This window comes from Rattus rattus, chromosome 1 (genome assembly GCF_011064425.1).
Source record: "Rattus rattus isolate New Zealand chromosome 1, Rrattus_CSIRO_v1, whole genome shotgun sequence".
NCBI classification, from domain to species: Eukaryota; Metazoa; Chordata; class Mammalia; order Rodentia; family Muridae; genus Rattus; species Rattus rattus.
In genome coordinates, this window is record NC_046154.1 from 150,247,231 (window position 1) to 150,273,961 (window position 26,731).

At 45.0% G+C, this 26,731-nt stretch overlaps 1 protein-coding gene across 1 annotated transcript in view; it reads right to left on the bottom strand.

The window, feature by feature from the left end:
- Positions 1–1,145: 1,145 nt before the first annotated feature.
- The window catches only part of Sbspon (somatomedin B and thrombospondin type 1 domain containing), a 28,964-nt gene continuing 3,378 nt past the window's right edge, over positions 1,146–26,731 (bottom strand). The window contains exons 2-5 of the mRNA XM_032906910.1: positions 19,245–19,439; positions 8,405–8,495; positions 6,658–6,834; positions 1,146–1,483 (exon numbers count right to left, since the gene is read on the bottom strand). Coding sequence (XP_032762801.1) covers positions 1,366–1,483; positions 6,658–6,834; positions 8,405–8,495; positions 19,245–19,439 — 581 coding nt within the window. The 3' untranslated portion in view covers positions 1,146–1,365. The remainder of the gene's footprint in view (positions 1,484–6,657; positions 6,835–8,404; positions 8,496–19,244; positions 19,440–26,731) is intronic.

Below are 26,731 nucleotides of genomic sequence, written 5' to 3' on the forward strand. Positions count from 1 at the left end.
CACTTAAATATTGATTCAATTCTTCAAAGAAAATATCCTCATTTAAAACCAGCTTCAAAACAAAACCAGGCTGAGTCCTAAAATGTAGTCTTGGGCACAGTCGTGGTAATCTTCACCAAAGTCGAGTCCCAGATGAGGAGCTGGACAGATGCCTGCAGATGCCTGAGAAACAGCTTGCCATCCTAAGCCTATGAGCACACTGTGCCTCCTAGCCACACAGTTATCTGCCAGCCAAGGGCAAAGCTAATATGTTGTTGCCTATGTAGAGATCATAACATCTGCAGGAAAATCTGTTTCCTACCCTCTGTGCCTCTGCCTCAATGTGCTATAGGAAAAAAATTAGTAAGAACCTTTACCTGAACATGAAGTCAGACATTAAAAGATTGTCTTCAGCCTCTAAACGCTGGGAAATCGTAGGTATGGATGATGATAGAATTTTTATCCTTAAAGCAATTGGCTCGTTCATTGATGCCAAAATTTCAGGACAATCGTAACTCGTTAAGGAATTCCTATTCATCTAGCATGGACATTTGATCTTTTCAGCTAACCAAAAAAGTTTTTTTTTCTTCTTTAAAAATGTTTTTAGCATGGGTATTGGCTTTTCATTATAAAACATCTTTTGAAATTTTAACATCTTTCCTTGTGGAAAATTATTTGCGATGATTTACTGGAAATAAGTCTAGAACTTACAAAGGCAGTAAAGAGCACAGCAGCTTCATGTGTGAGAGCTCACATATATGTGTTATTTTAAGTGAGAAAGAAGCTCTTAAGTATTGGTAGTCCTGAATCCTAGCAGTTGGGACGCAGAAATAGGCAGATCTCTGAGTTTGATGCCAGCCTGATCTACTGAACAAGTTTCAGGATGGCAAAGGCTACACAAAGAAACCCTGTCTTGCCATGCCCCCCCACCCAAAGCAATAGACACAGAATGGCAGTGCATGGTGGCACACACCTTCAGTCACAACATTCAGGAAGCAGAGGCAGGCAGACGTCTGCATAGTGAGCCCCAGGCTATAGAATGAGAACCTGTCTTTAAATTTTAAAAGCGGGAGGGAGGGAGGGAGGGAGGGAGGGAGGGAGAGAGAGAGAGAGAGCTGGAGCACATGGTAGTGATTCTAGTACAGACCAAATGTAAGGTCAAAATCTATAAGTCACAGGAGCTTTTACTATGGGTCCTTAACTCATTAAAAATAAAAGCAAAGAGACTGTGGTCTATCTTGAGAACCATCCCCAAGTTTTCTTTCTTGGTGGCAAAGTGTAGCAATGGCAAGTGTCCTGGTCCTTGGTGCAGCTTTTGGAGGCCTCTGAAGCTTGGAACTTAGCTTGTCGATACTCAGCCCATTTACATGCGTGCTCCCAGGCGCTCTATATAAAAATGAATCGGTGCACATCTGGACATGAGCACTGCTCTACCCGACGCACTTTTTTCCAGGTTCCTTGGCATCGAGGATTCCCGATGGCTTGCCAGCGAAGAGTCTGATTTCTGAAACGATATTGGAGAAGTGTAGGTTCTACTAAAATCAAGCCAGAGGACATTCTATTCTACATGAATGGAACTTATTCAAGAGCTAGTGCTCTTTAATCTGTGTGCGCATGACTGTTTCGTCTCACGTCAGTAAGTACACTGTATGCATATGTGGTAAAGAGGGTGCCTGGTCCCCTGGAGCTGGGTGGTTAGCCTCTGTGTGGCTGTTAGGAACTGAGTCTAGGTCCTCTGCAAGAGCAGCCCATGCTCTCAACTGCTGAGTCATCTCCCTAACCACTGTTGTTAAAACTGACACAAGCTCGAGCCATTCAGGAAGAGAGAGCCTCAACTAAGAAAAAGATCCCACCGGATGGGTCAGTGGGCCAGCCTGTGGTATACTTTTTAAGATTGACGCTTGAGAGGAGAGGGGTCAGTTCCTGGTGGGCGGTGCCCTCCCTAAGTTGATGGTCCTGGGTGCTGTAAGAAAGGCTAAGCAAGCCAAGGGTCAACACAAGTAAGCTATATTCCTCCATGGTCTCTGCTCCAGTCCCTGCCTGAGGGTTCCTGCCCTGGCCTCGCTAAGTGACTGACTTAATAAGGTTAAAAACGCCTTACTTCACAAATTGCTTTTGATCATGATATTTTATCACAGATAGAACCATAACTAATATAGATGATCACACAGTTTCAAAGTTTATTAAAAGTCTGTTTTAAATTATTTATCCATTTTTTTTATTTTACATGTATGAATATTTTGCCCAAATGTATGTCTGTGGGGGCCAGAAGAGAGCACTGAATCCCCCTGGAACTGGGGTTAGCTGCTGGGTGGGTGCTGGGAATCAAACCCAGGTTCCCTGGGTGCTCTGAGTATCTAGTGCTGTTAACCAAAGAACATCTCTGGCCCCCCACACCTTCTTTATAGTCAGGAAGAAGACATTTTTCCTGGGTTCTGTCAATATAAGTCACAAATTGATCCCTGTGTAAGAATCCTTGTTCAGCATTGCTGCTAGCCTTCACGTCCGTTTCTCTCAGGAGACATAGGTTCTACAGTGCTGGTTTGTGCAGGGTTAAGTCAGGAGGGTCTAACCAGAGGGCCACTTTCATCTATTTCCAACTCTCTGATTTCATAATGAAAAATAGAAACAAAGCCAGAGAATTAAAAATATTATTCATTAAGTCATTCATATAGCAACCAGGGTTTAAGTGCTTGCTTTATTGGCTACAAATTGAATTATAAATTCATTTAAAGTCAAAATAGAGATGAGGTATTCAGAAAAACATTAAATCCAAATATTAGGTTTCGTTTGATATGAATTCCTTGCCCACTTTATTGCTCATATGGTGAGCTCAATAGAGGTGGCTAGGCACAGGTGACTAATAAACAGGAACGGAATTATTAAATATTAAAACACGATGGCAATAATGGTTAACTGGAAAGGCCAGTCTTTTACTTGTAATCTGGTTTTACCAGTTGCACCTGACATGTTGGAAACCTTTATGTGTGTGTGGCTAAATTGGTCCTCGTCCAAAGCTGTTCCAGGTAGCTGTTCCTCTAGCTAGCATTAGTAGCATTAGTAGGTCTAACCAAAAGTGAGTGCAGGGCTGGGAGAGGCTCGCAAGGAAACACCGTGACAGCAACTCTGCTCTCAGACACCCACCTCACACATTACTGGGTATGAAGCACCTGGGCAGGGCTAGCACAGTGTGACCACTTATTTGCCTGCCCCCTCTTTTTGAATGGACTTGGGAGTTAAGGACGAATGATAGGGTTTTGGTTTTTTTGTTTTTTGTTTTTTTTGGGAAGATTTTATTGATTTTAATTATGTAATATGTATCTGTTCAGGAACGCAAAAAAGCCAGAACGAGATAGCAGTAGTTGTGAGCTACCAGACCTGGGCGCTGAGAAGTGAACCTGGGTCCTCTGCCAAGGCAGCGTATGCTCTTAACTGCTGAGCCAGCTCTCTGGCCCAAACTTCTATGTTCTGAAGAATCAGAGAAGGCAGGTGTAGTAGCCTGTGGTATTTATGAAGCTGACTCTGGAGGTTTGCCCTGAGTTCCAGGGTACCCTGACCTATGTAGTAAGATCCAGGCTATCCTTACATAGACTAGGATGGTGCATCAAATAGCAACAAAGAGTTAAAGAAAAATCCAAAGAACAATATTTCATGACACGTGAAAGTCACGTGTCTTTAGTTAGGGTTTTACTGCTGTGAAGAGACACTGCGATCAAGGCAATTCTTTTAAGGACAGCATTTAACTGGGGCTGGCTTACAGGTTCAGAGGTTCAGTCCAGTATCATCAAGGCAGGAATATGGCAGCATCCAGGCAGATGTGGTGCAGGGAGAGCTGAGAGTTCTATATCTTCATCTGAAGGCCACTAGATGATTGGCTTCCAGGCAGCTAGGATGGGTCACACACACAGTGACACACCTATTCCAACAAGGACACACCTTCTAAGAGTGCCACTCCCTGGCTGGGCATATACAAAATGTCAGATTCCACTCCCTGTCCCCCATAGGCTTGTTCAAATATGATTCTATGGGGGCCATACCTAAGCATAGCATAATGCAAAACACATTAAGTCCAACTTCAAGTGTTCCCATAGCCTACAGCAGTATCAACAATGTTAAGAGTCCTAAGTTCAAAGTCTCTTCCAAGTTTCATCGGATCAGTTAACTGTAATTCCCAAAGCAAGACAGGAAACCAGCCGGGCAAACTCCAAACTCTGCATCTCCACGTCTGATTTCAAGGCGGTCTTCGGATCTCCAACTCCTTTTTCATCTTTGTTGACTGCAACAAACTTCTTTCTCCTGGGCTGGTTCCACTCTGTTAGCAGCTCTTCTCAGCAGATAGCCCACGGCTCTGGCATCTTGAACATCTTGAGGTCTCCAAGACAACTTCAGTGTTACAGCTTCTTGTTTCAGTGTCTGGGATCCACACCTGATCTTCTGGGCTCCTCCTAAGGACTGGCATCACTTCTCCAGCTCTGCCCTCTGCAGCGCTCTAAGCTCAGGTGGATCCACTCCACTGCTGCTGCTGTTCTTGGTGATCATCCCAATGCGCTGGGATCTTCCACTACAACTAGGCCTCACCAATAGCCTCTCATAGGCTCTCTTCAACTGCAACTGAGGCTTCACCTTCATCATGGCCTTCCATGGCCTCTCACAGTGCCCAGCCTCAGCTGTTCTTCATGACCCCTTCATGCCTTCAAAACCAGTACCACCTGGGTGACTCTTACACACTACCAAGCAATGCTGAAGCGCGAGGTACAAACATGGCCATCTCTAGAACACAGCTTCTTTGTGCCCTTAGAAAGCACTTCCCAGAAGATTTCACCTCAGTGATGCTGGTCTCTTCTTAATCACCACAAATCTCTTAGCTTCAGCTAACCAGCATCAATTGTCCCAGTAGTCCCTTCTGTTCTGGACTCTAAAGCCATGCCAAGTTCTGCTGCTTGCTGGGGCTGGAGCATGGCCCCTTGTTCTATTACATTATCACCAGCTTTCTGTTTTCCAACTCCTTCACTGTCTAAGCTTGGCTGTCCTGGAACTTGCTCTGTAGACTGACTTTGGACTCAGAGATCTGCATGCCTGTGTCCTAGGCACTGGGATTAAAGGTGTGGTCCACCAAACCTGGACTTAAGTTTTTCTTCAGCTAGAACTTGCTCTGTCCCAGGCTGGTCTGAGATCTGTTTGGCTTTGCCTCCTGGGATTAAAGGCTTGTGCTACCATGCCTGTACCTAAACTTATCTGGGTGGGATCTTGCCCCAAGGTCACTACCCCCTTAATTCAATTTAATATCCTTGATCACAGGATTCAGCTCCATTTCACCTCCTGGTGCCCCTTTAATACTCAAACTATATATTTTATATTTTTCCTTTCCAAACTTGCTATGCTTGTTCAAAATGCTCTTTGTGATGCTTAACCAGAGATCAAAGTCTCTACTGGGTTTTTTTGTTTTGTTTTGTTTTGTTTTGTTTTGTTTTGAGATTTCTTTTGTCAATGTAATTAATACAAATCTCTTAACCTTAGCCTCAACTAAACTTTTCATACAAGGGCAAACATTCTTCACCAAAATCCCACAAAAACAGTCTCTAGTCCTCATACTGAAATTCTCCACTGAAACCTCATGGGCCAGGTCTTCATAGTTCAAATCTCTCTCAGCAACCAAATCTTCCATATTCCTACTAGGATGGTCTATTAAGCCCCATTTAAAGCATTCCACTGCTTTCCAAATTCAAAGTCCCCAAATCCACAGTCTTCCAAACAAAAGCATGGTCAGACCTACCACGGCAATACCCCAGACAGTACCAACTTCTGTCTTAGGGTTTTACTGCCGTGAAGAGACACCATGACCAAGGCAACTCTTTTAAAGGAACACATTTAATTGGGCCTGGCTTACAGTTTCAGAGGTTTAATCCATTATCACCATGGTGGGAAGCATGGCAGTGTCCAGGCAGACATGGTGCAGGAGGAGCTGAGAGCTCTACATCTTCATCTGAAGGTCACTAGAAGAACACTGGCTTCCAGGCAGCTAGGGTGAGGGTCTTAAAGCCCACACACACAGTGACACACCTAGTCCAACAGGGCCACACCTCCTAATAGTGCCACTTCCTGGGCCAAGCATATGCAAACCATCATACCATCCAGAACTTTTATTTTGGTGCTTGCAAATAAAGTTTGGTTAGAACAAAGCCAAGGTTTAAATACTATCAGAAGCTGCTTTGATTAAGGCCAATGTCAGAGTTAGTAGTTAGGAAAAAGAGTATAGTGAATGAAAAACCAAAAATAACTGCTTTCTGACATTTTGTAGAAAATTTTTTTTAGGTCCTAACCTAAGAGTTTACTAAAACTCTGGTTCTCTAGGGCCAAGAGCATAGCATAATCTTTAGTCTCCAACCCAAGAGATTCAGAATCAAGCGTCCTATAGTACCTTTGGAGTGATCAGATTTTCGATAGTCTTTGGAGAGCATCTGAAATGAACCCAAATAACCAAACTTGTTTGTGTATTTCTGGTCAAGAGAGCCTCTGAGTCCCAAGGTGAGAACCAAAGCCCTGGATCTGAGTTCCTGGACAGGTCCTCTTTGCTGCCCACAACCTGCATTGATGTGCTAGCTACTGCTCAGCTCTTTACGACCTAAAAGGGCAGATCCTCAGGGTAAGCAGAAAGCTAGGCCAGTTGTCCTTCCTTACCCATCAGAGTCCAGACCATCTCCAGAGCAGCGCAGGCTCACGGCGTTCATAGCTGGAGGCTGGCAGTCCACACACACTGTGTATCCCTCACGGAGGTACTGCATCCACCGAGTCAGCGGACGGCTGTCCAGGGCACAGTGGGCAGTCAAGGATTCAGTCTTGAACTCCATACAGTATCTGTAGCAAAAGAAGTCAAGAGGCCACTTACTCTACTCAGAAGTGGCCCAACACTGTAGGAAGTCTTAAGGAGCCACGTCACCCTCACGTAGTAAATATCACTCATTCCTTACTTTTATGGCAAGGCTTCTCTATGGCTCAAGCTTACCTTGTGGCAATTCTCTTGCCTTAGTCTAAGTGCTGGCATTACAAATGTGTCACAGTGCCCAACATGTGTGTACGCATGCATGCATGGATACATACATATACGCATACATACATACATACATACATACATACATACATACATACATACATACGTACGTACATGAAATTGAGGTCAGGGCTCACATGATTCAAATTAGCCTCAAACTCAGCAGTGTAGCTGGCCCTGAACTCCTCCTGATCCTCTTAACTCCACCCCACTCCAAATTCTAGGATTACAAGTATGTTATGACCTTTTCACCTAAATATTATAATTTTTGAGAAGAAATGGAGAGATAGCTCAGTGGTTAAGAGCACTGACTGCTCTTCCAGAGGTCCTGAGTTCAAATCCCAGCAAACACATGGTGGCTCACAACCATCTGTAATGAGATCTGACGCCCTCTTCTGGTGTGTCTGAAGACAGTGTACTTATATATAATAAATAAATCTTTAAAAAAAAATCTATTAATGAAAATCACCAGTAGGCAGCCTGGGAGCTGGTCACGTGGTTGTTAGGTCCCTGATGGAAGAAGCGTGGCCAGATGAGAATGGAGGTGCCTTCCAGCTGGTGCCTTCCAGCTGGTGCACGACGCGCCAGTGGGAAGCCTCAGAACGAACGTGTGTGTGCAACTTTCAAATTCTCAAAAGAGTTTAGGAAGACTCCGAAACTGCTGGGTGTGCTGGTGCATTCCTGTAATCCCAGCATTCAGGAGGCAGAGGTGAATGGATCTCTGTGTGTGTTCAAGGCCAGCCTGGCCTGCATATTGGGTTCCAGAACAGCTGGGCAATTTTGCCTGTCTGAAAAGACTCTCAGGGGAGCACCAACGCATAACACTTCATAACTACAGCAGCATAAAACCAGGAAAAAAAGTACTCTCCAAATTCACGGTGGACTCATGTTTCACCCAAAGTCAATGGGCAAGCATGAGAAAACAAAGTCAGAACAAATTCACTCTTTCTGAAAGACCAGGAAAGAGTTCAATTCCCAGCAACCACATGGTGGCTCACAACCATCTGTAAAGAGATCCCATGCCCTCTTCTGGTGTATCTGAAGACAGCTACAGTGTACTCATATATAAAAATGAATAAATCTTTAAAAAAAAAAAAAAAAAAAAAAAAGAAAGAAAGAAAGACCAGGAAAACCAGGCATGGTGGCCCCGCCTTTAGTCCCAGCACTCTGGAGGCAGAGGCAGGTGAACCTCTCAGTTCCAAGCCACTCACTACAGAATGAGTTACAGGAAAGCCAGGGCAAAGCAAGGAAACCCTGTCTCTGAAAACCAGAGGTGGGGGAGGGAAGGAGGGAAAGAAGAACGCAAGGGAGGGAGGGAGAGGGAGGGAGAGGGAGGGAGAGGAAGAACATAACAGTAATTTTAAGGCAACAAATTACCCAGCATCCTCAGTATGTGTAGGCCACTGTGGAGATACAGCTTGTATTATCCTCTTCTTGTTGAAGGCAGAGCTAGTTATGAAGGCAGGAACTAGAAAAGAAAGAATCACATTGTATTTGTCCAGCCAAAATACTCGATAAGGTTTCCCAAACTCTGTTCTCTGCCTGCCTGAGGTCTCTACTTCCAGAGCCAAAGATCTCAGTGGCACAGTATCAAATGAGACTGCTGCAGCATCTTCTGACAAGCTCACTCAGTATTTATATGCATCTAGATAGCTCTGGAGGGAGCATCTTCTGACAAGCTCACTCAGTATTTATATGCATCTAGATAGCTCTGGGGTGCACATTGGCCTCTGGGCATGAACATGTAAAGGAAGGGGCGGGCCCAAGAAGGGGAGGGGCCAAAAAGAAAAGCCTGAGGCAAAGGAAACAGTGGTGGAGACTACAGCCTGAGAAAGTGAAGGAAGAAGAAATAGAGAAGAGGCGAAAAGGCAGCGTAAACAAAGCTCAAGAACAGACACAAGAGATAGCAGAAGAAAGGGGAAAGGGGGAGAAACAAGCCGAGGAAATGAGGAAGACCAGAAGAAGCAAGGAGAGAAAACACTGCGGGCATTTCCAAACCTCTTGGGAGCCAGAGCCTGGAAGCTTTGCTCCGGGAGGTCGGGCACAATGCCCAGCACCAGCTACCACTGCCTGTCCCAACAACCCTGGGGAAAGGAAGATTCCTATGGTCCCTTTCCTTATCCCGTTCAAAGGAAAGTAATCAGCCAGGGGTACTTCCTCTGATCGCTTCCTTTATCTATCTGTTCATCTCTGTTCAGTCGTAAGTCTGCTGAAGTATCTCTCCATAAGCCGCTTGACTTCATGGTGATCACTGTACCCCTAGTACTCTAATACACTCAATAATACATGGTTGTACAATGAGTGATGGGCCATTGAGAAATGGAGTGAAGATGTGGGGTCGCCACCAAGACACACAGGTACTACATCCTCTGGTCTGCTTTATGCAGTGTTCTCTTGGTGTCTGAGGCTGTTAGTTTTAGGACCTCAAAAACATACCAGAACCCTTGGGTGTACTAAGTCCTTAAATAAAATACACTTAAATACCTCCCCTGTTACACTTTTTAAGTGCCGGGATCAAATTTAAGACATCACACACGTTAATCACATATTTTACCACTGGGTTGTACCCCAGCTCCACCCATATGTTTTAACTCAAATCCAAAATACTTAAAATGCCCAATGCAGCACAAATCGCTGTTACTTTTTAGCTTCCTAAACTGTGGATTGAAGTCCCAGATAGGATTCCCTAGAATCCTGTGAAGGTTGTGAAAATTTGGCAAGAACAAAAGGTGTTTGGATGTGCGATGACCAAAAAGTAACTCAAGGTCAGACTTACAGTGAATGGGAGCTGTTTCTGGCAATATGTGCCCACATGCGTCACATGACCTCACCACGGCCTGGATCCTGAAAATGTATGCTTGGCACTGAATTTGTCATCACACCAAGAAGCGCTGGATCGGCCACTGTTTGAGGCTATGGTAAATTAAGGTTTTTAGTGTTTTTAATGTAGATGCAAAGTTTTCTCCTCTTACTGAAATATAATATAAATATAAAGATTTGATGTCAAAAAAGTATTAACTCTTTATCTTCCTATAGTGTAGTGTTAGAATGCTTGAATTTAAAGACTGCTGTTCTCGTAGCTGACTTGAATTTCCTTTTTTTTTTTTTTTTTAAAAAAAGGCCATTCAGTTATTTTAACTTGAAATTAGGACAAATTTTCCAACAATTTCTGAAATGACCTTAAACATCCTTCTGCTATTTGGTACTGCATTTTTATGTGAACAGTGTGTTCAACATTAATCAACTATAAAATTATAAAATCAAAATATCAATCAACTCTAAAAAAGATCAGTTTTTTTGTGTCCTGTATATTAAATATTCAATCAGAACTTAATTTTTATGAGAAAATAAATAATCACATCTACTTCATTAGTGTGCATATCTGCTTTTATCTTTAATAAGTGGCAAAATTATATAAAAAAAGCATTGTTTTAAAATAACTTTCATCAGGGTTTATTATCGGTAAACATTTTATTTATTTACCTATCATATATACTTGGGATGAAATAAAAATTTGGAGGGTGAAAAGGAGCCACCAGAGGAAAAAGTTAAGAAGTCCTAGTTTAGAAACAATCTCTGGGAAAGAGTCTGGGCAGGGAGGTGGCTCAGGAGGTAATGTGCTTGCTGCTGCAGCGTGCGGACCTGAGTTCCCTGCCTAGCAGCCACACTAAACAAGAAAACACAGGCGGCAGCAGTTCCTGGAGAATCCTAGCACTGGGGAGTCCAGCTGAGCCAGAGAGCTACCTCCAGGCTCAATGAGGCAGCATTTCTCAAAAGAGAAGGTGGAGAGAGACTGGGAAAACACCCAGTGCCAACCTCTAATCTCTGCACACACACACACACACACACACACACACACACACACACACACACACACACCATATGGCTGCATATGTTCAGTATAGACAATTTTATCTCAAATATTTCCAGTCCTACGTGGGTGAATCTACAGATTGTATGGCAGAGCCTGTGACTCAACAGCCTCTCCTACCGTTTGCTCCAGGAACTGGACCATCTAGACAAGGGCAGACGGGCTAAGGCTGGTTTCGAAATGGTGTGAGGGTGCTAGTTTAAAAAGGACAAAGGCCTCAGACTATGCTGACTTTCCTGGCACCTGACTGCCGCAAGAAGGCAGCCTCAATTCTCTTTCAGATTTTCTTTTGTTTTGCTTTGTGGGTTTTTGTTATTTCTCTCCTTTCTTCCTCTCTTCTTTCTTTCTTTCTTTCTTTCTTTCTTTCTTTCTTTCTTTCTTTCTTCCTTCCTTCCTTCCTTCCTTCCTTCCTTCCTTCCTTTCTCTCTTTCTGTTTTAAACAGGACTAACCCTTTATTTACGTGTTTCTTAGACAAAAGCAGCAGAGTTGAGCGTTTGGAGAGGATTAGTCAAGAGTCCAACTCCTTTATCTGACGCCTTAGACCTTTTCTTGGCTTTGGTTCTGGCGGGGGCGGCAGCACCAGTGATGGGGCCAGTGGCTACAAGAAAATGTGTGCGCCCAGAAGACGCTGACCTTTCCAAATGGGACGGTCTATGCGGTTTTCACCAAGCCGGGACCAGATGCGTGTGTGTGTGCTCAGACACAAGGCGCTCAGGACCAACATGAGATGATCCTCGACAGCCTCCTGCTTTGTTTTAGGAGAGAAGGTCTCTAGTAAGACTGTCTGGTCACTGTAGCCTCTGGCCTCTAGAGATCACTCGAGTCCAGCTTATCAACACTTCCACACTGGCATCATAAGCACATGCACCATGTCCGGTTTTCACCTTCCGGTCTTTAGACTTTACTGTCCGGGGGTTGAGAATGTAGTTCAGTCAGTAAAACTTTCTTCAGCATGAAGCCCTGAGTCTATCCCTAGCACTGGAAAACAACAGCAACAACATGCACACAGACGCACAGACACACAGACGCACAGACACACACACACACACACACACAGACACAAACACACACTGGAAAACAACAGCAACAACATGCACACAGACACACAGACACAAACACACACACACGCACACGCACACGCACACGCACACACACACAGACACACACACACACACACACACACACAGACACACACACACACACACACAGACACACACACAAACACACACACACACATACACACACACGCACACACACACACACACACACGCACACACACACACACACACACACACACACACACACACACAGACACACACACACACAGACACACACACACACACACACACACACACACACACACACACACACACACACGGTCCTATCACCCAGGAGTAGATGTATGAGAATCAGAGGTTCATGCCCAGTCTGGACTGTAGGAGTCTTTAGTTTTTGTGCTGATAGTGTGTGTTATAGTGTTTATCGTTGTTGTTATTTCTTTCTTTCTTTGTGGCCCAGGCTGGTTTTCAAGCCCAAATCCTCTTGCCTGAGCCTTAACGCCCCTGCCTTATGACACATCTTAAAAGAAAAGCATTCCTGAGGAACCTGGCTGCTCCCACCCCAGCGGCTGCAGGGCTTGGATCCAGGATATCCCTCCCCTGAGTCTTCAGTGCAGACTCAGGGCCAGATGGCCTGCAGCACTTTGAACCAAAGCCACTCTTCAATAATAATCCACAAGTTTAATTTTCATACCTTGAGGGTCATAAATAATTTAAAAGTTACATTTGCCTTCAGCCTGCCTCTGCTTCTGTAGGCTGTGCTTCAGGACACTGTCCCCATAAATGACTGCCCCTTCCTTGTCCCTTGGTGGCAGCCCTGTTCAGATGTAATATTGTCTTTGCTCAGAGGCCATTTGCCAACTTTCTGGCAACCTATGAACCTATCATTGTTCACTTTTACAACAAGTTTCACTTTAAAAAAAAAGCACAGCACCGCACATATTTCCTCTGAACATGAAAGTAAATGAAGTTTGCTTTGAGAATTTCATAAGCCTCTGACACAGGGCATGCCACAAAAGCAGGCTTAGGACCTCTGTTCTGTACATACAATACCGAAAAGAATAGAGGGGGGACTTGGCAAATAACCCCAACCTGGAAACATAGTTTATTGCTAATGCACATTGGCCTTTTGTGGGAAGAAAAAATGCACATAAACCTTAGCAATGTGCAGCAGTTTGGCTTTTTATGTTTTTTTTTTCAGATAGAATATAATTATATCCCTTAAGTTTAATGAGAAAAACTCATTAGAAAAGAGTAGTCGTGTTCACGGGCTTCATGGGACTTTTATATTTTGACTTGGTCACCAGCTCTGTAGTCCTAATTTTAATGATGACAATATGAAGAGGAAGCAGCACAGGATTTGCACCCACGGGGTGTAAGTTTTAGTCCTGATAGCCACGAACAACCAATTGCCTTCCAGAACTCTACAGTGTCTCCCTGTGTAAGGAAGCTTCAGGACTGAGGCGCACCATGCCCTCGAGATGTCCAAGTCCCAGTCTCCAGAGTAAACACAGTGGTATGTGGTGAAGAGAGATTCCACATGCAGATGCAACTCACGTTTCTCCTCAGTTGAGTTTGAAATAGGAAGGCTCTCCATCTTCTAGATGGATCCTGGGCAATCACTACAGACTCTTAAAATATCTGCCAGGAGGGGGATGTGATTTCAGAAAAAAGGTACAGGCAGATGCTGTTCGGATGGACGGGACCATGAGACAAGGAATGTAGTTAGTCTCTGCACGATGAAGACAGTTGCTGGAGAGATGGTTAGCCATTAAAGGCTAGGCCCACAAACGTCAGCAAGGAAAAATGTCTAAAAGAGACTGGCCCTCCACGTCTCAGGAAGGAATGAAGCCCCACTGATACCTCAACCTAGTGAAACCTGTGTTCGATTCCTGACCTCCAGAATGGTAAGATATTGAATTGTCTAGGTCACTAAATCAGTGGCACCTTAGCTTTTGGAGATGTTAAGCGACCTTACAGCCACAACCTTGGTGTTCTTCCTAGAACCTGTGTTTTTCCTAAGAGCATGCCATCACCGCTGTGCTGCCGTCTTCCATCTGAGAACTAACCAATCTGTAATCCTGATTCCATTAAGATTAAATATTTTCTTCTCATTCTGTATCTCTTTTCACTTCTGATTTACTATAAGTGGTAAGAAGAACCCAGGCTATATGTACAACATCACGCTTAGGGTTCTCCTTGGCTAAATCCACAAGGTCCATTCGTCATTTACAACTTCTACTCCCATGGAACTGGAGATACAGCCACTGTGCTTTCTGCCCCTGTGCACCAGGATCCTCTCTCACTCATGAACAGGCTTGAATCGTTTTCCCAAAGAGCCTTCAGGAAGGGATAGGCCCTTTCTGACCCACTAGCTTTAATCCACGTAGACCTGCTAAATTATGTCCTACAGGACCATTAGAAAATATATGTGTCATATTAAGCCACTGAGTTTTTGGCAATTTATTCCAGCAGCCATCGGGATGATTTCTTTGAAAACTGACTTAAGAATGCTTATGAGAGCTCTCTGAACAAGGCATGCGCATATCTGCAGGTGACACAGTCTGTAATCCCAGCACTTGGGAGGGGATGACAGAAGGATCAGAAGTCCAAGGTCATTAACAGGTACATAGAAAGTTTGAGCTCAGTCTGGGCTACATAATCATGATCTTGTTTCAAAAACAAACAAACAAACAAACAAACAAAAAAAAAACCAAGCAAGCAAACAAAAGCTATCTGTGCCATTCAAAAGCGAAGTGTAACTATGCTTGTGCTCATGCTCCATGAACAGGAACTGTGGTAGAGGTTCACATGTCACCACAGGGCAGAACAAATGCACACACACACACACACACACACACACACACACACACCACTTTTAAAATTGGGGGTAGCGCTTGGTGCATGCCAGAGGGAGTGTGTAGAGGTTAGAGGAGAACTTGCGGGAGTTGTTTGCCTCCCTTCTACTGTGTAGGTTCCAGCAAGTGACAAGTGACCTCCAGCCCGAGAATCTCCTTAGCACAGTGCTCATGAACCTGAGCTGTAGCAGCTGTGATACACTTGCTGTCTGGGTTTGGATCTCTAAAATCTTTTTTTTTAAAGACATATTTATTATATATAAGTATGCTGTAGCTGTCTTCAGACACCAGAAGAGGGCATCAGATCTCATTACAGATGGTTATGAGCCACCATGTAGTTGCTGGGATTTGAACTCAGAACCTCTGGAAGAGCAGTCGGTGCTCTTAACCACTGAGCCATCTCTCCAGCCCGGATCTCTAAAATCTTAAACAGTCATGTCAGGAAGCAGGAAGCAAGTGTTAGATGAATATGTGACTGGGCCATGTCATGTGTCTCCCCACTGATCACCAGGTTCGATTGTGTCGCTCTGGCTTGCTGGGCAGGTGTCCCCTTCCTCCCTGACACTTTCCATTGTCATCCTTTCTGAGGGTGTGTGTTTAGCTGAAGAGGAGGATCTGCCCTGATGGAGGAGAACAATGTGCTCCTTAGCTCGGACTTCTACCTAAGCTCGCAGAGTCTGAATGAGCAGGACCTGGTGTGAAACAGGCACTGAAGAATCTAACAAGGCGGATGTTCTGCCTGCCACTCACCTCTTCCTCTAATTGTTCACCTTTATCACATATTTACAAACACCAGTGATTTTACTGAGTTGCTTCTGGGGTGGGGAAAGTTTGTCTAATTAAACAAGGTGGGGAAACCCTGCATATTCTACATCCTTCTTTGCAGAGTGGACTTGACTCAATCATTAGTTCTGAAAGGTTCTCTGGTACAGTAAACAAATTCCCTTTTGTACATATTATTATTACAAAAGAAGATCCACTTTGGAAACTTTTGCCAGCCATGACACAGGCAGAAGTGCATGGCCATGTTTGGGATATTCTGAAACTCTAGTGACCATTGGTCAATCCAGAAAAGTTCATTACAATTCAGACAAAATTCTGAACCTACCTCAGGTATTCTGATGCCATGGGTCTGGGTCAGGCCCCAGAATTATATTTCTGATGAATTTCTAAGTGGCTCAGACACTCCTGGTCCAGGATCTCAGTGCAATATTCAATGGACACTCTGCTCCCCAGCCAGCTTGGGGACAAGTCAGGACTAAAACTGGAGATGTACCTCTTCTTTGCAAACTAGGAGGTTTTTCCTTATGCCTGTAGGGAGTGTGGACTCAGAGCCTACACCAGTGTAAGCCAAGGCCACTAGCAGCTTTAGGAAGCAAGAGAGAAAGACTGTCACATCAAATCCTCAGTGGGTGTGTTGGCAGGAGCTGTGAGGCAGAGATTTGGGACCGTGTGGAAGAGGAGTTAGGAGGCCGATCTGGAGCTGCTGGACAAGAAGTGAGCACCTCTAGGCAGAAGAGAGACATCCGGGGCTCTGAGCATGAACCAGATTCTCCTGGGGCACACTATCCCCTGGGTATAAGTAGAGACTCAAGACTGGGAAGTGCAATGGCCTGGGTGTTGAAGAAACCCTTCCAGCACCCAAATACTGTGAATGAAGAGAATAGATGCTCTTCCTGCTAGGTAGACTCTAGGACTAGAGCCACCAGAAACCATACAACAACCATCTTGCTGGGCCTGATGTGTTGTGTTTCTGCTGAGGGCCTGGACTGAGAATGAACTATGCCCTCTAATGGCTTCTGTGAATGGTCCCTTTGGAGCTGCATAATGATTTCCCCCTAAGCTTGATATGACCACCGAATCAATGCCAGGCCTCCACCAAAGCCGTCCACTGTGACCCTTTACAATTCCTGGTCTGATTACAATGGTCCCTGCAGCAGAAAACACCTCAATGTGCCTTTCCAAGGCTCTTCGGAAAAAGACAGGAATCCAAAAATAGAGTTCTCTCTAGTTCAGAAGCTTGCTGGCACCAACCCCCAAATTTTCCACATTCAGTTTTTTAAATAGCCAAACAAGGGCTTGAGGAGCAATTCAGTCAGTAAAGTGCTTGAGGACTCGAGTTTGATCCCCAGAAACCACATAAAACCCGCCAGACATGGGGGAGAGGGGCTCTGTGCTTGGTATACTAGTAGCTCGAGAGAAGCATAGAGAGGCAGATCCCTGGGGCTCTGACCAGCCAACCTAGTTTAATTGCTCAGTTCCAGGTCAGTAAGAACGAGGGAAAGGGTGCCTGAGGAATGGCATTGGAGGCTGTCTTTGACCTCCACATGCATGCACACATATACACATGAATATACACACCTCTAACAATCAAAAGCAACTTTTTAGCATTTAGGGCTCACTTGCCCAGCTGTGGCACCACACCCAATACCCACTGATGAGAGAGGACTTTACCTCGTAGACCCCCGGCTGCCATGCTGTGAGGCGTTCCCTTCCACATACCCTGCTCAAGCACCGGCAGTTCAGGTTTGTCTCTCGTGGGCCTACGTGGGCTTTAGTCAGCCCCTCCACCTGTGTACAACTGACCATCAGGTTTAAGCAAGCTGGCCTTTCTTCTGGGCGACTGGGGGTTCTTGGCCTCATCTCCAAAAAAATAACTCCTGTCCCTCCAGACAAAAAGGAGTCAGTATTATTCCTGCTTACGGCTCCTTGGATGAGTGATTTGTTTGCCTCAGTTGTACAAATTAATGCAGTTAAAATTTCTAGATTAATTTCCTGGGATTATAAGATGTTTATGTTCCGTCCACGAAACTGCAGTATTCAGAACTTTGGGTCTCACATTAACATTCCTCCCAATGGTAACCCACCATACAGCCCACGTCTGGCGCCAAATTGACATTCAGCAAATAAATACATGTATGTGGGGAAAAAAGAATGAAATTGTTTGATAAAGATCACATTGATGTAAAAATTTCCAGGTTTATACAAAACATATGGTGTTTTCTACCAGGAAAGCCAATGTTTTGCCACGCTGAATTCAGTCCAGAGCAGCACCGGAGCCAGCCTCCGTTCATCTCCTCCTAAGACACAGTTTCTGGTGGGTTAGTGAACCAGCTTCTCTGACCCCTTCACCAACTACTCCACACCATATCCACCGCTCCTTTTCTTTCTTTTTGATTGTGTATGTGTTTGTTTGGTTGTTTGTTTGCTGAGACGGGCTCTGATGACTTTGTTCAGGGTGGCCTTGAACTCCTTGATTTAATGATCTCTCTGCCCTGGAGTAGCTTTGTGTACACGTGACTGCCCCTGCGCTCAGACAACATAACCTTTTCAGCTGACTCACAAACCTGACCAGGTCAGCCCCAGTCCAGTCAGCCTGAAAGGAGAGGTGAGTGCTTCAAAAGATCATTTTATCATAGTTTAGAAATGAATCAGTTTTCTTTTATTTTTCATGTTTGTGAATGAATAAATTAAAAGTCCTGTTTAATCCGAAATTATGAGGCTGAAGTTATGCTTTAAGTCTTAATTACTGTGCTCGAGAGATCTATAAAATAAAACCTCTTCTACCCTGTAAACCTCACTTCCCCCAAGGACAGACGACCTCCTAGAATGCTGGAGTTGTCATGCATGTGCGATAACAAGCTACGAGTTTTCAATTCTGTCAACAAGACTGGTTCCCCAACTGCACAGGATGTATTTGATCACCCGTCGTCCATGGCAGATACAGGAAGTATACAACCTTGTGGGGTTTGCCTTTATAACACCTGACTAATGTAATTCGGGGCCATTCTCGGGAATCCTGGGTATGGATCTGCCCAGTGACCATCATCCTGGCCAGTATTTAATAAGGCTTGCCTCAAAATTGGATCAAAAATCGAGATAGTAATCTCACCCTGTGGGATTAAGAAAACCACCAAGGCAGTGAAAAGGTTACCCTGGCTAGAGACTGCTCTCTTGTGTGAAACGTCTAACTTCCTCTGTCCCTAGCTTGAGTGATTGCCCAAGACATGTGCCGATGAGTGCTGGAGGGAAAACCGAACGCATGCGTGCGAGTGCTGGAGTATTGCTCAGCAGTGGAGTACTTAACTAGTATATATTTCAGTGCCCAGTAAGAGGAGAAAGGGTCAGTCAGCTGGTGATATTCTCACGTGTTTACTACTACGTCCATGCAAAACTGAAAGGACCATTGCCCTAAAACCAATCACGAAAACCAAAAACCCTGAGGGAAGCAAAGGAAAGAGGCGCTTGTGCAGCTGGCTACTCATCCCCTTAACAAGCGTTTCCTGAACTGTGTATCTACTTTGGGCAGATTAGTCCATCTCATTCTCTGCACTTCATGGAACTTTCTCTGAGCACCACATGACCTTTCAGGAAGTGGCAATAAAGTCATCAAAAGCAACAAACACAGCAGTCATGAGAACACCAGTACCAAAGGAGTGCCCGCAATCCTGGCCTTGTGACGAGGAGTACTCCAGGCAGCCGGCTCTCTCTTCCAGGGGTGGGCAGGGCGCCCCTCCATTCAGTGGCTCTTGATGGACCGAACGCCTGCGCACACGCGTGGTGGGCTGGCATTGACCTGCGCAGCCGCTCCAGGGACTCCATTCTCCCACAAAGCAAGGGCGAGCTGGAAAACAGAACAACAACATGCTCGCACTGGAGTAAACCCAACCAACCTGCCGGGTTGTTCCTGCCCACACCGACAGTGGAATCAATGTAGCTGTGTAAACTTCGTAAACTTAGCCATGACCTGTATCTGGGAACACAGCAGGTCTCAGAGATATGAACTCCACCCATCCTGATGGTTAACTGATAATCATGTGCCTCTGCGGAGGTCTGGGATGCTAAGGGTTGGCCAGGGGCACACAGGTACATTTCTACAGTATACTTCCTTATACTGCTGACTTTTTTTTTTTTTTTTTTTTTTTTTTTGGTCCCTTATAGTAACTTTTAGCCCAGCCACTAATTTTTAACATGATTTCTTTCCAGATTGTATTTTCACATGTACATATTTATAGAAAAGGGTATGCTAGTTCAATACACGTGTACAAGTGTATAATGTTCAAATTTGTCACTGGTAAACCGTCTTTCTTAAACACTGAACATTTCCTGTAGGCAGAACTTATAGCCATTTTGGAATATAAAATTGTTAACAGCCGCAGTCATCTGGCTACAGAACATTGGGAGTGATTTCTTCTAACACCTGGCAGACGGCCTTTCCCAGAACACTCCCTTCCCAGAACACTACTAACAGTAATATACATTCACTGTAGGAAACAGAGAAAATAATTATGAGAAAGCAAAAGTGCACCTTATCCATCAGTAACCCCGCACTTCCTGATCAATCCCTGTAGAAAATGTAGTGATGAGACGTGTGACTCAACGTAACAAAGACTAACTGGACACACAGGTCTGTGCAATACAAGGTCCCTTCAGACGTCCACGGAACTACAGCCACCTGACTGTTGACAAGGAAACAGAAGTACACATTGGAGAACGGAGAGCTGTCAAGGTCCCAGAGCCCCCATTCACCTAAGCAGGCAGTGCTGGTGACCACGCCCTAAACAGGGGGACTCTGGCTGGGTAAACAGAAGGATTATTGTTGGGTAAAGAAGCCTCAATGTGTCTGTTCACTGGGACCCACCCCATAACCTTCCCTGCAAAGTCAACTAGCTCTGGTAAGGGCAGCTAGTACTGGATGAATCTACACAGCCTGCATGGGCTCAGACCCCGACCCTGCCGGCCATCATATAAAATCTGAATGCTTTTCCATTATTTTGCTCTTCAAATGATTCTGGGGCATTTGGATATCTACAAATAGAAAAATGAAATTGGATCCTTATCTCTCACTCTGCATAAAAATCAATTCCAGTGGCTCGAAGATCTCAGTGTTGGCTGTCAAACTCTAAAAGCACTACAAGATAAAGTAGTGCATACACCCGAAACTATGTGCACACACAGGACTCCAGGAAATAAAGCCAAAAATGGAGACAGTGGGATCTGACAAAATACAAAAGCTTCAGTTGATGGGGTGAAGAGGCAGCCTACAACATAGGAAACAATCTTTGCCAATGGTACACCTGACAGAATTAGTACCGGAAATATACCAGAACTTAGAAGTCAAACATCAAGATAACACGGTTAATAAATAGTCATTGCACTGTCTGCTATCAGTGTTGAGGTCTGTCCCCCTAGCATAGCTGCTGCCATTTTGTTCCATGCCTGCCAACTATTCATTTTGTTGCTGTAATCTGCCTGCCAGTCTTTGACACAGAAAAATAACTGACTCAAAGCAGGGTCATGCTGGTCACATACCATGCTATGTTCTGTATGTTATAAGGTTTGTTAATCTTAAGGAGTTCCACAACTGTAAGCTTCACATAGGACCCATCAAATTAAAGGTCAGTATGAACTGTTAGGTCTAAAATGGTTTGAGTCAGGACTGACCACTGGGCGGCACTTCCAGCACCCGCATCTGAGCTCACTGTGGTTTTTGCCGATTTAACGTTCATAAGCTGGCCCTGAGAAATGTCCAGCTCACAGCTTTGAGCTGTTGCCCTTGGCGATCATTCTTGGGATGTGCATTCAGTAAACCATGCCTGCTTAGCTGAGATCAGTGTTTATGTGGCTTAGGGGGCGCTTCCTGGACCCCCACAATCATCAAGACCCAGAAGAGGAAAGGAGCTTGTTTTATTAACCAATGTTCCTGTGCCTTCAATGGCCTTTCTACATTTCATGTTCCTTCACACTTCCTCCCCCAGTTAGGTAAATGGTCATTATCAAGATAATAAATGACTGGGAATGCTGGCGAGGGCAACCCTAGTTCGCTGTTGTAACTAGAGAATAAACTGGTACAACCATCATGGAAATCAGTGTGGAGGTTCCTCAAAAACTCTAAAAATAGAACTGCGGTGTTATTCAGCTCTACCACCCAGGGTCTCAGCGCCAGTTCCTGAGCTGAGCATAGCTGACACCCGAGCCTCGCTGTGCTGTGCTGCTTTGTGCTATGTTGAGATTCTCTACACAGCTCTGACTGTCCTGGAACCTACTTTGCAAACCATGCTGGCATCAAACTCAAAGAGATGTGTCCTCTGCCCTCTGCCTCTCTGCCTCTCTGCCTCTCTGTCCCTCTGCCTTTCTGCCCCTCTGCCCTTCTGCCTGTACCTTTCTGCCCCTCTGCTCCTCTGCCCCTGCCCCTCTGCCTCCCAACTGCAGGGATTAAAGGTGTTCCACCACGCTGATAGCCATCTGAGCCTAAGGCATCCAAGTGTTATGGACGTGTCCCTGAGTTAGATGCCAAAACTTTCTTTTCTACAAAATAAGACCCCCCCTTGCCCTCAAGACATAGTGTCATTTATAAGCAATCCCTCTGACTTTTGGAAATGTCTGACAGTTCTGACATGAAAACACCCTACACCTGGTATAAAAAGTGGACACAAATTGAAAGCTGAGTTTTTAGAGTATTTCAAAGCATGTTCCATTTGCCATCTGAAAGCCCATTGGTATCAGAGTCAAGGGCCTTCGTGCAGGAAGTGAGCCGGGCCAGTCTTCGTTGCCGCACCAACCATGGAAACTCCCCTTGGGAACGGCTTGTCTCCTGATGAGCTCTCTCCTTTTGAATGAATCTAAAGGAGGAACCTTCGTATGTCGCACATCTGTGGACTGCTTAGAATTGTTTAAGTCCTTTGTCTATTTCTGATTCTCTTGTGAACTTTTGATTCTGTGAGATGGAATTCACTGTAGGTGGAATTTACCACAAGAGATTTTTGGTCCCAGAGGTTATAAGTACAGGAACTTCTGACAGATTTATTGCCTGTCATATATTCAGCTGCATGACATGTTTCTGTTTGAACTGTTTCATTAGCAGCCCTGCCCCGTTCCCACTAAAGCTTATCTTTAAAGACAACAAGATAAAATATTCTTTCTTCAAATTCAGTCTTCTCAGTCTTTCGCCAGCTGCTGATGGGGTCTGTCACAGTGCCACCTAGTCAGCTGGTGCTTGATGGCCTTGGGTTTCACTCTGCTCAACTGTTTAACAATTTGATGACATCATCCCACCCCTTTCAGGGAAGGAAACCTAGATTGGCACCAAATTCGGTACAGGAAACTTGGTGACGTCTTTCTCTTCTTTGTTTAAAGTCAACTCGGTGTTCAGGTTGGCTTCCTTCAGAAGCAGCAGCGCCTGGGATGTAGACTTGAGTGTAAGACCTTGATTTGGAAAGTCAGTCTAGCAAACACATTGGGAGCGCAGGAGAACAAACACAGAATGCACAGCCATGTTCCTACTGTTAGCCTAGCACACCTCTGACTCTAACCCACTGGACACGAGGGCGATGGATCAACCAGAGAGTGAGGAATGGTGGAGTTCTGACTGGTCAGTGGTCTCAGAGATCTGTACCTCCAGGCATAAGGGAATGGCCAAGAGCAAACAGATACACTGTATGAAAGAATACATGTCCTGATAGGGACAGCCAGTCATGTCCAAGTTCAAGAACTTTAAAAATTGTACCCCTATTTGTTTGTTATTGTTACTGTTTTGAGACAGGGTCTCACCATGTAGCCCAAGTGGCCGAGATTTGCCCATTGGTATCACACCCGTGCTATTCTTGAACTCTCAGAGATTAGTTCAAGGGCTGAGATGGAAAGGTGTGCGCTCTCGTACCTGGCTTCTCTTTTGTCCTGGTTGTTGTTGTTGTTGTTGTTGTTGTTGTTGTTTGGTTTTCTTTGAAAGGGTGTTACTTTTCTGCGCCTGTGAAAGAATACCATGACCAAAAACAAGTACAGAAAGGACAAGTGTATTCGGCTTATGGTTTCTGAGAACTGGAGAATATGTTAAGGCAGAAAGGTACAGCATGTAGTTGATGCAGGAAGCCGAGAGACTGAAATCTCACATCTCCATTGCAGTTGGGAAAGGGAGATGGAGCATGACGTCGGCTGGGGCACAAACCCTCTGTGCCTGTGCGCGGTGACGCAGTTTCTCCAGCAAGGCTGCACAACCTCTTCCAGTGGTTGTGTCACCAGTGGACCAGCTGGGACCAGGGGTTCAATACACAAGCCGATGGAGAATATTTCTATTCAAGCCACCCTTGCTTCATAGGGCATGAAATCCAAACTCCTCAGAGCACACACGCACCACACTGGCACCAAGCTTTACTTGCACTGCCTCTCTCCTCCCAGGACACTGCATGTGTGTGCTCTAGGCCTCTGGGCACATTTTCACTTTCCTTCAGGCTTCTTTCTGTACAAAGTATGGCTGAGAACTGCTAAAGTCTCAGACAAACTGGTTCCTCAGCCCAGTCCTTTCTCTCCGTGTGGCTTGGGGAGAGCTGGCCTCTGCTGGCAGCCTGGACTCTCATCTTTTTAGCCTGCTTACATCTCTTGCTTTACTTCATCTTAAGTGATGAGCTCCTTCAGTTTATCATCTGAGGCCTGAAACTGTATTGCCCTTTATGTGATCCCAATTTTCCTCACCCAAAGGTTTCAGCATATAGTGAAAGAGATGTTCCCTTTCTGTGCCCTCAAATGCTGACTGTCTCCTGCCTGCTTGGCGTGGTCTTTCCCATGACGTACTGGGGCTGTCTTTCTGTGGAGCAGACACCTTCCATCCAGGGTTACCACGGTCTTTCTCTAAGTTATGCCGACTACTTTTAGTCTTCAGGTTCCCAAGGGCAATTTTTATTTGTTTTCTTTGGCTGTGTTTTGAGACAATGCACCGGTGTAAAACCACGATGGCTTCAAACTCAACATCCAGCTAAAACTGGCCTAAATTGCAATCCTCCTCTCTTCAGTATCCTGGTTGCTAGGATTACAGGACCACTATGATGTCTTCAAAAGATAATTTTATTTTTTTCCAGCCAGATATTGTGGTACATGTCCGCAATCCCAGCACTTGGGAGTTGGAGGTAGGAAGGTCAGAAAGAATTTCATGGGCATCCTCAGCTACATAGTGAATTCAAAGGCATCACAGGCTACATCATGGACAACGTTCTATCTCAAAAATAAAATCATTTTTCTTGATGATACTTCCTCTCAAAGTGAGCACACACCACCATCGCATCACAAATTAAACTGCTAGCAAGAGAAGCATCCCTCATTCGATCAGTACCATTGAGTTCTTCCTTCTCTGGTGTAGCATCTGGATCTTGTCGTCATATAGGAATCTCTCCTGAGTTGGTCACACAAACACAGGCACTCTTCTTTGTCACCCCACCCTACCTGCTTGGTCCATCTAAAAGTCAAAGGTTAAATGCGTTCTCACATCAGGTGCAGACATCCTTATACCCTTTGGAATAGTCTGTGCAGGCACTACATTAGTGCCCGTTTGTTAACAATTCTGCGCAGGCGCTACAAATGTGCCTGTCTGTTAACAACTTCTGCGCAGGCGCTGCAGAAGGGCCCATCTGTTAACAACTTCTGCGCAGGCGCTGCAGAAGGGCGCATCTGTTAACAACTGTTACTTCTTGACAGTCTATAGAAAAGGTGTAAACCAGCACAGAAAGGCAGGCATATCTTGTGAGTATGTTACGTTACATCTCTGCCGTCTTCCTTTTCCTTTCTAGGCATATACATCCTTTTCTGCACCTTGTCAAAGCCTTTCTGAGACTCAGATAAACCCAGATTGCCCAAGAGACTCTTTCTACATCAATAAAAAAAATTAGTTTTCAGCATTGTTGTATTGGTTTGGTTTTTGTTCTTGTAAAAAACGATGTCATCTGGACCTCAGTAGGTTTTTACAAAATCTTTTAAGATATCAGGTGGACTAGTTTATAAAATTCAAGCAGAACAATGAATTTAGCTACTTTGATAGATAAGCGGGACTCTAGACATCACGTAAATCTGGGGTGGGGCTGAGGGAGAAAATACAAATGGAAAAAGGTAATGGTGTTTTCTTCTGGGTAGCACTTGCAGTAGAACTGTGTCCTTGTATGCACTTCTGGGCCCCTCATCCTCTTGGCAATGCCAGGGAATAAGATGAGACCAAAATCAAGTGTAACTTAAGCAGGTCATGATACTACAGGGAGTCAATGGCTGTAAGTGGCTGTGCTGTGATTAGGAGTGTGTGGGTGGGGATAGGGAGCCAGTGCTGGCCCAGGGGAAATGTCACCCGAGTGTCAACGTCTTCCCTCTCCTAACTGTAGGCCACCACTGCTAAGTCAGCTGTTGTGAGTAAGGGTGGCAGGTCCTGCACAGCCTACCTCTCATGCTCAGCTGATTGGAAAAGCTTCACCTTCATTGTCCTCACCGTCTGAGCCATCCCTCCTCTTGGTTGGTTGGGAGCCCGGGTTCATAAGCACGCTGTCCCTTTCCCCATTGGATTTCAGTCGGCTTGTTTCCTAGGCTCCCCAGAGATCCAGGAGAAGACACAGGGGACACAGTTTTTGCCCTGTCCTATGTGAATTAATACTTGCTATACATATTTCTACCTCTTCCCTACATTTCTGTGAAGGATCCAGTACAGTTTCGGTGATCTTCGCATTAAGGTCGTAGGAGCCCAGTTCTGAGTAGCAACTTGGGAGAGGGACTGGGCAAGCAAGACTAAGTTCTCCTGACTTTGCCTGTGTGTCCCTGGCTATCCTGGGAATCACATTGGTCATACTGTCAGTCAAAGGGCTTTGGAAAACAAAGATAGGAAGCATAACCTCGGGCAAGAACAAAGTCTGAACGGTGAAACGGCTGTGAGTACTGAGTTACGCTGTGAGTACTGAGTTACCTGGGACTCTCGACTTTGCTGTGTGTAAGAAAATGTCACCACAAATTCCATTCAAAGAGGTGGCTAGGAGCAACCTGAGATCAAGTTTCTGGCCTTAGTCCTATGCTCACCCATGTGAGCTGGGGTGATGGGAGCTCTCGCATAGCTCAGTGTTGGCATTTGTAAAATGGTAACACAGGGCAACTGCACGTTTCCCAATGTCCCTGAGT